At 38.0% G+C, this 13,647-nt stretch overlaps 1 protein-coding gene across 1 annotated transcript in view; it reads right to left on the reverse strand.

Moving 5' to 3' along the window:
* The window catches only part of PDCD6IP (programmed cell death 6 interacting protein), a 45,439-nt gene extending 32,081 nt beyond the window's left edge, over positions 1-13,358 (reverse strand). The window contains exon 1 of the mRNA XM_085304366.1: positions 13,298-13,358. Within this exon, the coding sequence (XP_085160492.1) occupies positions 13,298-13,358 (61 nt within the window). The remainder of the gene's footprint in view (positions 1-13,297) is intronic.
* Positions 13,359-13,647: the final 289 nt, after the last annotated feature.

The following is a 13,647-nucleotide window of genomic DNA, read 5'->3' on the forward strand; positions in this document are numbered from 1 at the left end:
GAGGGAGTGACGGCTTCGCGGGTTGCTCACAGGGTTCAGGCGGCGGCCGGACGTGGGCGCCCAGCTGTTCATAAAACCCYCCAGTAACAGGGTCACCGAAACCGATGGGAGCTGGGAACTCGGCCTCAGGCGTCTTATTTTAGCTTTGCGGAGCTCGCCCCCAGCTCTGGTGGGGACACGCTCTGGCAGGGCAGTAGTTTTGGAGCCCAAAGTGRGCAGAAAACCCAAGAGCTGTCTGAAGAAGTACTATTCGTTGGAGGGTGTCTATACTGAGCTCAGCCGTGGTAAAGGAAATTTCCCTAAGCAATAAAATGACACAGCCCGTAAATGACATTGTTCAGCCGAAATAGTGGCTACTGAAAAATCATACGCCAGACATGCAAGGTTTTAGAGGGAAGCAAAGGATTCCATACTCAACCCACGCCAAAACTGCTGTTTTAAGTACACTAAAACATTTGCTGCTTCTCAATAGCAAATGTTGTAATATGTTGACTGTAAAAGACAGTTTCACGTGTTTTGGTAGTTATGGATATGTCATGTATATTACTTTTTGCTGATTGCTCAGTATAGCTTCAATAGGTAAAAACAGATAAGTAACCTGCAAAGCTTGCTTACATGGAAAACAGAAATGGAGTACTCAGCTGTTCTCATTCCACATCTTTGTCACTTATTACGGACTCAGTGTTGTAAGCCAGCTATTTTTTATTATGTAAGTTTTGATATGAGGAAGATTCCTGAGTGTTAGCATAAACAGAAGTGGTAGAAATGTTTTTTTAATTATGTAGAAGTGTATGTTCTATATTTTGTGCAGTGGCATACCAGCAGTTTGCTATAAAGTAAAGCCAATGATACCTTCATACTGGAAGTGAACTGCGCTAAGTAGGGGCTAAGATGTGCTATCATCATCTTTGTTGTCTGATGAGAATTAAAAATGGTGGGATAACAGGGAAAGGGGAGAGGCTGTGAAGTTAGTTTTAGCAGCTGCTGTCACAACTGAGAGGGGCAACTCTTCCAGTATTAACAGTCGCTGTATACAATCCAGAGCTCTGGCAACAGCAGCGTGGCCCTGCAGGGCACTAGCGTGGCGAAGTAGGCATTGGACTTGTCCTTATTGTGATGTTTCCAGCAATCTGTGAAGCCCAGATGGTTATCTAGTAGTCAGAGCTTTCCCAGGTTGCATCTGTTACGAACCTTGATTACATTTACAAAAACTGAGTGTGTATGTCAACAATTCTTTGGTGCGTTCCTAACTTCCTAAACTGAATAAACACCCAGCTCAATTTCTCAGAGCTCAATCAAAAACAAATAGAAGTTGTTTTAATTTTACATTTAAAAAGGAATTTTATTGTACAGTAAGTACTGTACAATACTCTCTGCCTTACTCACATCTCAGCATATGAGTTCCCTGCTGTTGTTTTTCTTTTTTCTCCTCCTCCCCCCCCCCCCCACGGTTTTATTGCCCCACATGCACTTGTAAGCTTTTGGTCTCTTAGCCTGAGTCAGCCTTGTACCGACTGCATTTTCCAGTTGCAGGGAAAACCTCTACCATCTCGAGCTGAGATTCTGATCAGTCTTTTGATATAGTCAGTTGGGCAGTGGCCTCCCTTTGTTTCCTACATCAAGACCTTATGGGGTATAGTTAGCCTACACATTACAAGATACATGGTTGTCTATATATGGAAGATGGAAGCCATTAATACTTTCCAGTGTAACAGGCATAAACGTGGAAAGGGTGTGAACAGGGAAGGGCAAGAACAGCTATGAGATCATAGTTTCACTTTTGAGCTCTGGTGACCTTTAGGTGGCTGTGCTTAACAAATGCAACCGCTGCTATTTTGCATCTCTTTAAGCCTTCACCAGCACAGCACAGAAATTCCACTTTATCTTAGGATAAGTTACCAGAACTTGAAACATTCAAGTGACTTTCTTCTCACAGATTTGAGAGAGGCACTCCTCTGGTGTCTGTCTTCTGATTATTACAATTATAATATTATAAACAGTAGTGACTTGTCTCATATTACCTGTGACAACTCAAGTACTATTTCCCAATTTAGAGATGAGGAAGCTGCATAGCCAGTGGTTAGCAGTGCAGGGAGCATAGTCTACTTCTTCTGAGTCAGAGTCCTATGCTTCAAACACCAGACATACTTCCTTCTTCAAAAGGTTTATGACAGTATGTAAGGGAACCAGTATTAAAAAGCTTTCCCTTTAAATATTCAAAGTCATGCAGTATAAACAGGTTATAGCTGTATTTTAAGCATTACTGGTCACTGATATATTTAATTTTAGTGTAGACAGATCATTAAATGTCCCCAGTTTTTGTCTTTCCTAAACAACCATGTATACAGAGAGCACTGCAATGTTGCAAAGGCATTTTTAAATGTCGGATTTGCTTTTGATTTGCAAACTGGCTTTTCAGTGTGCTTCATACTTTTTGTCATTGGGATTTTTAGACAGAAAACTTTTCACTGAATTCTAGCATTCTGAATGTTTTATATTTGGTTTTTGTTCACGAATTCTGTGCACAATGGAAAATTTCATTAACACGTGATTTTTTTTGTGTGTTTGCTGTATTTGATTTTATTCTGTTGGTTTTGGTCATGCTGCTTTATCCATAATGGAAGAGTTTCCCTGTAACAAAAGCACTAATCTTCAAACAAACACTTTAATAAACAAAGTACAAACCAGCAAGAGAAAGTGATAAGGCGTTTAGTTAGAATCAAGTTGAGTTATTTAAATCTGGTCATCCTCTTGTCTAAAGCTTCATTTAATCTTTCAAATCCAATGCTATTTTGATTCTCCTAACATAATCTTCTGGTGAGAGAATGACCAAGTCTTTCATGACTGTTATTTTTTGACTGTGAGTTTCAGGAATGATTATCTTTAGTTGCCAAAATGAGGGAATGCAGAAAATGAGCTGCACATCAGAAAAGGCTTGGATTGTTCTGACTGGATTGTATCCAAATAATTCATCTAGTTCTAGTGCCCATTTAGAAGAGAGTATAAAATTATCACTACCTGTGAATGAAACTTCTCCCTAACAGCTCATAATGACCAGCAGAGAAGAAAATCATTTTATTTCAACATTTAGAGGAACTATAAATCCAGTTTGCCTGGATTTTGATGAGTATTTATTAGAGTTGTATAATTGTTATAGGTGAAGACTGACTACTGGGCCAGGGCAATGCTTATCTCTGTGCTTGTGCAGCTGCATTCTCAAAATGCTCAATACAGCATCCTACTGCAGTTGCAGTGCTAAGTAAGAAAACCACATTTTCAGTGATAGGGATCAGGATGAAGAAGTGAGAGGCTGGAGAATGGGGGGAAAAGGTCTAGATCAATACTGTCAGTACATTTTCTTAAAGTAGGGACTCAGGTATCATGGTAACTCCAATACAGTGACCTTTCAAGTACACACTAAATACAGACAGTGAATATACATGACTTTTACCTGAAGAGAGGCTTCTGGCAGAACAGACCAGAATAAGATGGGCATCACATGCATAGCTAGTGGCGAAGAAGAGAACCTTATGGATGAAATTAGTAGAAGTGGGCATGAGAGAAGATGGGGGTCAAGCAATATGAACGTAGATCAGATGCAAAAAAATACATAGGTTATGCGAGGCCTATTGTTGACCTAGGTAAATTTTTTACATGCTATGTTGTAGATGGGCTAGAGCAGGGGGAGCAGGGAATTCAACCAGCATTAGTGCAAGATTTTCCACAAACGGTTACAAAAATATTAGCTATTAGGCCAATTAGAGTGCTGCTTAGAGCTTTCATGAAGACTCAGCAGGACTTGTATTTKTTATTCAAGTATACTATATAAGCAGGAAAAGTAGCTTTTTATTGTCCCACATCACAGCTTGTGGTATTTGGTCTTCATAATAAGCAACAAAGCATTGCTAAAATATTTTCATTAAAAAATGTATGGAAAATTATGTCCAACTCAACAAGATTTATAAGATTTTTTAAACAAATGTTATTATTTTTACTGTTTATGCTATTCATATCTCCATGGTTTCAGAAGATTTATGAAGCAAAACACCTTGGAAAAGACAGCAGCAGCATTCAGTTCAGTAACAAGTAGCTGAGGGACAGGCTATTAAAACATATTTCCCGAGAGATGAAGGTCAGGAGTTGTGCAACATGTATCAGTACAAATGTATCGAAAACTTCTTATTATGCATTGAATAAAATTGCTTGCCATTTACTTATGTTAGTCCTGCTTATTCCATTGTACGGTATGGTCACATTATGCCTTTCTTCTGAAAAAGAGTCACTGTTTACATAGGAAATTGTCATGATGAATATAGACATATGAATATGTCCTTTTATCATATAAATGATAAATCATATTCATATGTCCATTTATCATATAAATGTATACTGCTATAGGTATACTAATGTAATGTCAGGTAACCAATAATACCAAAAATAGTCCCTTTTATTTTAAGAGGGTGTTTGTAAGGATATACGTTTAATCTATTGCTTGAAGGGAGCTATGCATAAGAAAAGGTAGAAATGATAGCGAATGTGATTGGATTTTGATCCTGGACAGACTGCACAGCTAATGACCAAATCCAATGCTGAAAGCAATTTCCTGAGAAATCYAAAGCTATGCATGAATACTTGACTTTGATTTTGGCATGAATATCTGTAATCAACATATTTTGGTGAAATATTTATGGTGCTGGGTTTGAAAAAGGTTCAGAGCCTTCCTCTGAAAGTTTGTTGGAAAAAGCAGAAAGATCTGTTCTATCTTTTTTCAGTGTTGAACAGCTGATGTTACTTAATAAATCATTAATATTAATTTGTATATATAGATCATGGGATTTAAAATAGTTTTACTCCTAGGAATGGAAACCAAAGTACATGTCATACTGCATTAAAAGCAGATGAAAAATCCAAGATCAGCTTTTTGTGATAAAGGACTAAACTTTGCCTTATATTGCACTTTTTCTTGCCAGGAACACTTCTGTGAACTGTCAGAGGATTTCAGAAGCCCCGAAAGGAGGTAGGCAGCATTCTAGTACCATCACATCTTTAATTAAAAGTTAAAAGAACAAAGGTTTAATGACCTTGAAACACAAGTTTTCCCAATATGTTGTTTGTATAGCTACGCTGTTTTTTTTACTGCTTTCAATTTTAAAATAATAACCAACTGCAGTTTAAYGAAGTGGGGTTTTATTCATTCCAGAAAAGAGATGAGTTTTTGATTTTACAAATTGCTCTTACAAGCTTGGCTAAGTAAGCTATTCCTTAAGATTTGAAAGTCAGAAAATTTTCACTTAAATTCTGTATTACAAAACAGTGCAAAGGTATCAATAATTGGAAGTAACAAAATAAGTGAAAGATAACTGGATAATATTGACTCTTTTTATTATTACAATATGAGGCATACCTAAAGTAACAGATTTATCTTATTCACCGTAAAATATTGCTTTCTTCATTTATAGCGTTGTATTTTATATTTTATGAAGATGTTTTTCCAAATATCAATTCAATACAGAAATATTTGTAGCAAAGGAGAGAGAAGTTGTCAAAGAGGCAAAAATTAAAATTCGCTCTTTTGTTGATGTTTTGCAATATGTAATTAAATTTTATATTATTTTCATATGTATATTCAATGTAAAAAATACCTTTTCCGTGTTTATTACATTAAAATTAAAAGGCTTGACTAGAAAATTTTGTGTATAATTTGAGGACTGCTAGGCTTATTACAATGAAGATATCAAAGAAATTAAATCTGGATAGTTTGAGGGAGATCCATTATAAGTCATCACTGACCCAAGCATTTAATTTAATAGTATTTTCTATTTGAAGTATTTCTTATCCTAAAGTATATTATAGAATATTCAAATAGAAAACATTTCACATAGCTTGAAATAGGCCTGGCAGTCATCATACAGTGTAACAGTTGCTAATATAGAGAGAACAAATCTTGCTACATGGAACAAGCAGGATAGTAAATTCAGAAGAAAACAGAAGAAGTACCTTTTTGTTCACCAAGCAACACTGCTGACATTTGGSCCTGAGGTTCTAAAGACTCTTTACGGCAAATGAGAGGTTTACACCACTGAAAATCCTCTTTATTGACATATATATATATATCCAAGTGGAGAAGAGCCTGAAAATTGCACTTCAAATATCTAACACTCCTTCACTGCACAAAGCAGTCTTGTTTTTTGAGAAGACAGTAATAAATTTTGTATCTCTTGTGGGCTGCACACGTGCCCTGACAGAGATAAGCCTGTTGCTTATGTGTAAGCCAGGAAGCATCTGTCCTTTGGTTGGGGGGATGTGCCTCTGCTAGTGTAACTCTGGCTGGCCAAGCATGCAGTCCAAATCTTAGCTTGTTGCTAGGTTATTTGCCACCTACTCACTTGCTCAGATAAACAATGAGACACTGTAGTCTGCCTACTCACTGAAGTGAAGATAAGAGTATTTGAACCAGGGTGATATATCCAACGCCAGACATACTTCTGAGCGTACTCTTACGGACCTATCCTCTGAATCCTCATCTGTGCATATTGCCATTGTCACTATGTAGAGGAGAAAGCAGCTTACAGCCRGAAGGATTTGCCATAATGTGTTGGGCAAAGCAGAGTTACGCTCCTGGGGCAGTATTAAGAGTTACAGCAAGAAAACAACAGAGGCCAAAGCCTAATGTCACAGCCAGAGAGGATTACAAGTGTGTAAGGAGGAAAGCAAGAACCTAATTTTAAAGTTGTAAAAGTCAAGGAAATTACCTTCTCCTGCTGCCTCCTAATGTGGAAATCACATGAACCATTCCCCATGATCCTCACAGTCCAGGAAGAACAGCTATGAGCCGCCCTCTGTGGAAGCAGTCCACTCAGAGGCATGACAGTCTCAGATCTTACAAAAAATGGAAAGATAAAACAAAAGGTAGAAGACCCTGAGATCATGTTTGTTCCATCATCCAGGCAGGGAAGAGGTTGTGACTTTTTCCAGTTCAAAACATCTCATTAATACATGCACTGGCAGCCTTGCAAAGAGCAACCTCTAATAACAATATAGTGAATCCACTTCTGAAAGCACCAAAGATCCTAATATCCTGTTGTTAAACTTGTCCATAATACGAGGTTTTTTATCCCACACATTCCAAACATAATGAATCAGAACAAAGTTTCTCTGTTATGTAATGTAACAAAAGCCAGTACAGACAGCTCTGTTGCAAAGTTTGGTCCAACCACAAAAATTTGGGGATAAAGAAATGACAACGTGGTTTGCCAATAAAAGTGCCAGAAGGTTCCTCCTAAAACTGCTTGCATTGCAATGTTCAAAGGRGCAATGATATACAAACTTGCACTGGCACAGACTACAAAAAGTAAGATGCAAAAAATGTGGTTTAATCTTCTATTTCATCTTTTCTGTCATCCATATATGGATGTATGTGGTGCAACCAGGCAACAAAATCCGATGTTAGCAGTGCCCTTGAATTGCACAAAAAGGGAAGGGGAGRATGATTTAATCTGGTGAATTCTTGTAATACATATGTTTTCTTCATTTATGTTTTATTATTATTAGAGGAGATATCTGGGAGTCAAGTTGTTTTTAATTGTAGTAGGATATCCATATTTCTGACTTAGATTTCACAGAGAGAAATATGTGCATTTTCTCTGCATTGTGCATCCTGAAAAGGGTTGGAGGAGGAGTTGTGCAGGCATATTCCTCTGTGTTGTATGTAAGCAGTAAATCTGCTTTATCTTAAATACATTAATTTTATTATAAATGCACAAGGACCTTTTGTCTGAGGTTTCAGGACTGGGAGTCCGAGAATTTTTGACAAATGGCTAATGGCCTGTTTTTATAAAAAGAATTTATCAGACAAAGCTGCTGATGCTCCTCCAAACCATAAACCTTTTAGCTGTACCATCACAGGACTACAATGTATGTTTGCCTCATGTCAACAGGTAGCTTGTGTTCACAATTTAGCAACCTCTTGATGGAGAAAGAAAAAAGACAGCACACACTCAGTTTAAGTCATTTTTAAACCTTTAAATTATACATTAATATACCTAACAATCTTTAAATACACTTCCCTGAATATTGCTGTATTTCTTTCTACAAATGTATCAAGTTGGACCAAATTAGTTGTATAGAAAGTAGTTTTTATGGTATTTATTGGGGAAGCAAATGAAAATATCAGTCTTGCTCAGACATTTAAGGGAGAGCTTGACAGATGCTGGATGAGCCAACTTGTGCTATGAGACTTCACTTAAGTCAATGCTTTTGCACAAGTTACATAAATTGAGGCAGATTCCAATTCATTCTTTGTCATATATGAATCATCCTGGCATGAAATATCTGGATATGGTATGACTAATGCCAGTACCTAAATGCTACTGTAAAGAATTTAGCATGCAAATTACGTTTTACAACCTCTGAAGATTATCCCTAATGCTTACTTTTTTTTCAATTCTCAGGTTAGTCTGCCTGACATTTCTTCTGAAATTCCAGGAAGTTCTTACTACCATATAGACAGACAGAAATTTTTTTGATGAGTTGCTTTTAAAGTCAAAAAATTCCATTTTCTTATCTGTGATATGTTCTTCTTTGGAATCAGACAAACTTAAAGTTGATTTGTGTATACAACATTTCCTTCGTTCACACTGAGTAGTATAAACTGTAATATAACATTTCCTTCAAACTTGTATGCCTAGCAATTTAACACAGTTTCCTCTACTTCCAGACATAGTGGTGTTGACATACACAAAGAGATATTTCAAGGAACACAAAACAGTATATTCTTGCTTAAAATATTATCTGTAAGTGAATGCTTAATTACTCTCCATTCTCCATGCAAACATTGATCTGCTTATCAGTCACATTTGCAATCAGCTGCCACTACCTGGAAAATACTTAGCTCACAGTTTGATGATGACTAGGCATAACAGACATGAAATTGTCCTCAGAATCAATTTGGGACAGCAAGTGAATTTCGTAGGTTATCTCAATTTGAAAAAATAAAGACTAAACACTTATTTACCAACTGAATCGTCCATGTTCTTATAACTCAGATAACATGGGATGTGCCCATGTCTTTCCACTTCCAGGCCTGTATTTTTGTATGTTCTTTCTGCACCTCTCTGTCTATATTTACTTCTAGTATCTGCTTCCTCCACCTTTCACAAGGTTCAAAGAATAAGGTTCCAATTGGTTAGCTATCTGGTGAGCTATCACGATAGTAGGTCAGTTCATTTTTCCAGGRCGTATTTTGTTCCACCTCATGACTGTCAGTTTTTCCATTTCAACCTACCTTGCATTGCAGTTTATCAGTGATTAATGAGGCATCTATTTTCAGGAATGAAGCAACTAAAGAACTTTTTCTTCACTATGCAGATGATTTAATATGACTTTTCATTCAATGTAGCTCATGCTTATATGACGGTTATTAAAAGAAGAAGTATATGCAGTGATTCAACCGTAACCATCTCCATTTGTATAAAATTCATATAAGATCTAGATACATGTGTATCATGTCCTAAAAACAACTTAATGAGAGCTAAGAAATTTTACTTGTGATGTATCATTTGTTAAGATAGAAGAGCTGGATAAAAATTAAAGATGAAAACTTCAGGCTCACCAGAACTTTTTTAAAAGTGCTACAGCTGCACACAATAATTTGCACTCAGGCTGTGACAGCATGCAGACACTATATCTAGCCACTGACAAACAGAAAGTTTGCTCAAACTCATTTCCCCTCCTGTTTTCTCAAGTACTTAACAAAAAATAATAAATCAGATTTCAGAATGGCACATTAGCCAGATTACATTCAGGGAAACAAAGGAGTGAGAATGGTGACTCTTTAGGAAATGGAAAGGGGATTGTTGTAAAGAATGGAGAACTATGCRGGCATTTATTGAAAGCTGAGGTGATGACTTAAAATACATGTTGTGGAAAAACATCACATTCAAGGTGTCCTGATTAAGTAAAGCTCAAACTTTCTCAAGTTTTTACATGTTGAATGAGGAAAACTGGGAGTGTGGTTTTTTGCCATAACACCTACTAAATTACTATAGGTGCTTGGCAAATGTTAATTGAGTTAGACAATAATTGAAGCGACTATGTATTAATAGACTTATCCTAAAAATAAGTTATTTACAAGAACTCTCATGCCAGACCAAGGAAAAGAACCAGGGATTTTTGTTTTGTAGAATTCATTAATATACTGTGTGGCCTGTTTCTCCTTTTTTTTTTTTTTTTTTTTCCGTATTCCTACTTCTTTTCATATTCCCAAGGTCACCCATACCATAAGAGGTTTTCCCACTAAGTGAAGAATTGGTTAGACTGGCAGTATTTGCTAAAAGTCTTTCAGTGTTAGAGCCAGCATGAAAGCAGTCTGAGGTGTGGCCAAGACGCTGTTAAGTACTTCTCATGCCTGGTGCTCAGTACTTCTCATCGCCTGGTGCTATGGGAAACATGGCAATTATGGTACAAGCTAGGGCAACTCTTAGGGTAGCTGGAATTTTTCCAGGAACCAAACTGGCCTGTGGCAAATTTGGAATGGAGATAAGTACATATTTTTTCCACTTGTTTTCTGTTCGATACTACAYTTGAAAGTAACTAACTGAACTGGCTGACTTTGCCTCAAGTTCCTAGTATTGTCAATATTACTGTGCTACAGAGGAGATTCAGCTGTGGGACAGAACACTACTACGTGAAGTGCTGTGCAAGCRAGTAAGAGATTCTGCCCAAAGGAAYACACAGTTCTAAAGAGCCAACAGATTCATGTGGATGGAAGAGTACACGGTTGCCTGTCTAAGACACACGATATGGAGATTCCTGATGTAGCCCCAACAGAACTAGTTGTCAAACTAGAGGCCTCAGGCAGCACTGCCCAAGCCAGTTAGCTCCGTATCTCAACTTGCTATCTGGAGAGTTACAACATAGAGGTAGCTTCAGCGCCATACTGTACAACCCACAACGTTGTTACYGTCTAGGAACAACATGCATTTTCTCCTTTGGATTCTAAAAAGAATGATGGAAAAAAAATATTTTGTTCAACTTAGGAGTGAATTAAATTAGCTCCAAGCAAATGTCATTTTTCGAAGCTAAGTGGCAATGATGTTRTCACAACATTCTTCTTCCTGAGTTGCTTCTCTTTTGAATTTTCATTTAGTACAGTATTCAACAGAGAGAGAAATATTGGCTGACTAGAGACAGACGCTTTTGACAATCTCATAGTTAATGTAATAATCTTACKCTCTTTTTATTGTTTTTGGAAATATTTGTAACTTTGTAATTTCTTCCTCAAGAGATACATTAATTCATTTACAGAAGAGATAACAAAAACACTTTCAAAAACAATTAATTACCATGTAAATCATGTTACCACCCTTACCCTCAGCACTGCCTAAATAWATAGGGGATACTGATAAAAGTGACAGGAAGATCATTTTTTCTAATCATAAGATAAAGCTAAAAGTAATATTCATGCCATGCTTTTGATTTATTTCCTGAGGGGGCTGATACATCTAGTGAATCCACTACCTATTGCAAATGCTATGCTGAAAAAATTATCTCCCAGTGTCAGGAGATTAAACTGTACAAACCTATTATATATTAATTTAATATTGGAGTTTCTCGTTGTTGCAGTATCAGCTCTCTACTTGATGACCTTTAACATCTTAAATAAAATACAGTGACCAGAATACATCTGAAATTAAGTCAGATTTTATTGTATAATGGACTTTTATCAAGGTAGATGAAAAAGAGGACTCATAAAACTAACTGCTAGTTAGTTGTTATGGAAAGAAAATCAATCTGCAATTAAACTGTAATGTTGGTACATTAAATAGGAGTGAGTAATGGCAGTTAAACTTAATTAAAGATGGAAGATATTTAAAATATCAGTAACAGCTTTATACTGAAAACATATGATGAGTTTTGGCTTGATTACCCCTAGAGGGCCCCCTGCTGTACCGTCTTCAGGCAAAACATCTGCTGAGATCTATATGTTTGTAAAGAGAGATTACAGACACATTTTAAAGTTGATAAAGGTAGTCTCTATTCAAGCAAAGATCACATAGCTATTGCCCAGTTCTGTGAGATGTAGTTTGTGTTATCTTTTGGTGGAGGGATCTTCCATGTGGCAAAATACTGTGTGGATTAGATATGAATTTACATGAGCTATTGGAAGCAATTATGGCTAATGAAATGTTTTTATGATAATCATGTCCCTGCATTTTCATGCAATGACCATGTCCTTGTGTGAAAGGCACATAGTATAGTTGAAACTATATCTTGCAATACAGGTCCTATAATCTCAGCTGTATCACTTTATTACACTGTGCCCCACCTGAAGCTGGAAACCCTGGCTGTTYGCTGTCCCTTATTTTTGTACAGTCTAAGGTGTCAAGAAAGTAAACTAGTAAAGACAACAGCAAATCCTCTTTGCAGTGCCCACCAATACGGACCATCAGGAAATCTGGGTGAATCACGTTGCTTCTGAGAGCACTGCTGCCAAGACAACATATTCCCTACAGGGCCACACCACCAAATGCACCTCCCTCACTTACCTTCATCTGTGGTGTGCTTCTCTGGATATTCTGCAGCACAAGTRGGATGTTCAGCCCTCTTTTCTGCTGGGCTGGCTACACTACCACACCACTAAGGYAGTGCCTGGCAAAGAGAAGTTCTCACACCACGCTCCAGCTCCAGAAGGCATAAGTGCTTGGCCTCCTTTGGAGCCAGAATCTACCTTGCACCTACAGTGACAAGCGAAAAACAGTGTTGGTGGCAGACAAGCACGACCACAACAGCTATATGTACACTTCCACTTCATCTCTCCCCTGCAGTTGAGACACCCCACCAGASACTTTCCTCCAGCAATGCCAGCTGCGCACCAAGCCCTGGGTTGCTAGGCCTTGCCTTGCAAGCCACCGCAGCTGAGGCTGCGACACTCATGGCAGTCACCACGCACCTGAGCAGTTTATTCAACATACACAGGGACGCTGGCTGATACAAGCAGGCAGTCTCCTAAGGTCTTTGCATACAGCCATGGCCTGCATCTGCTTAGCCCACTYCTTGTCTTCAGCCAGTAACCAGACTCTTGGTACCCATACTTTCAAACTAGTGCTAGTACTGCCCACAGACAGTCTACACTGTCATATAGGCCTACAAGCATAGGAGATACGAGTGTCAGGACACAAATATTCCCCATACTTGGCAGACCCAGCCTAGCCCTGCTGCCAGCTCGGCTCTGCTTGCTTCATCTGAGAGTCCTGCACTTACATTGCACAAGGACAGACAGCACAAGCCTAGGGCTTACCTGTAGCCTCCGTTAGAGGTCTTGGCCTTAGCTGATGCCGCATGTCTACTTCCAACATCATGTCGGGGCTCTGGCAGCTCACACCTGCATCTTTGTGAGGTCTCTGATTTCAGAGTACCTTAGAGTGGACTGGGAGACACCATCTAGGTTTTGGGTGGCTTCTGAAGGACAATAGGGGACCAAATCATGGCAGCATTGTGTCTGGAGCTGATTGTGAGAACCTCTGTTTTGACTACAGCCTATGCTAGTAAAGACAGCAAAAATATTTTGTCTTGAACAATAATACTGAATTTTGAGCCTGGCCAGGAATACGGTCATATAACCAGATGAATATTGTTTCCTAAAATGCT

This window comes from Rhea americana, unplaced genomic scaffold (assembly GCF_003343005.1).
Source record: "Rhea americana isolate MKP2758 unplaced genomic scaffold, rheAme1 scaffold_100, whole genome shotgun sequence".
NCBI classification, from domain to species: domain Eukaryota; kingdom Metazoa; phylum Chordata; class Aves; order Rheiformes; family Rheidae; genus Rhea; species Rhea americana.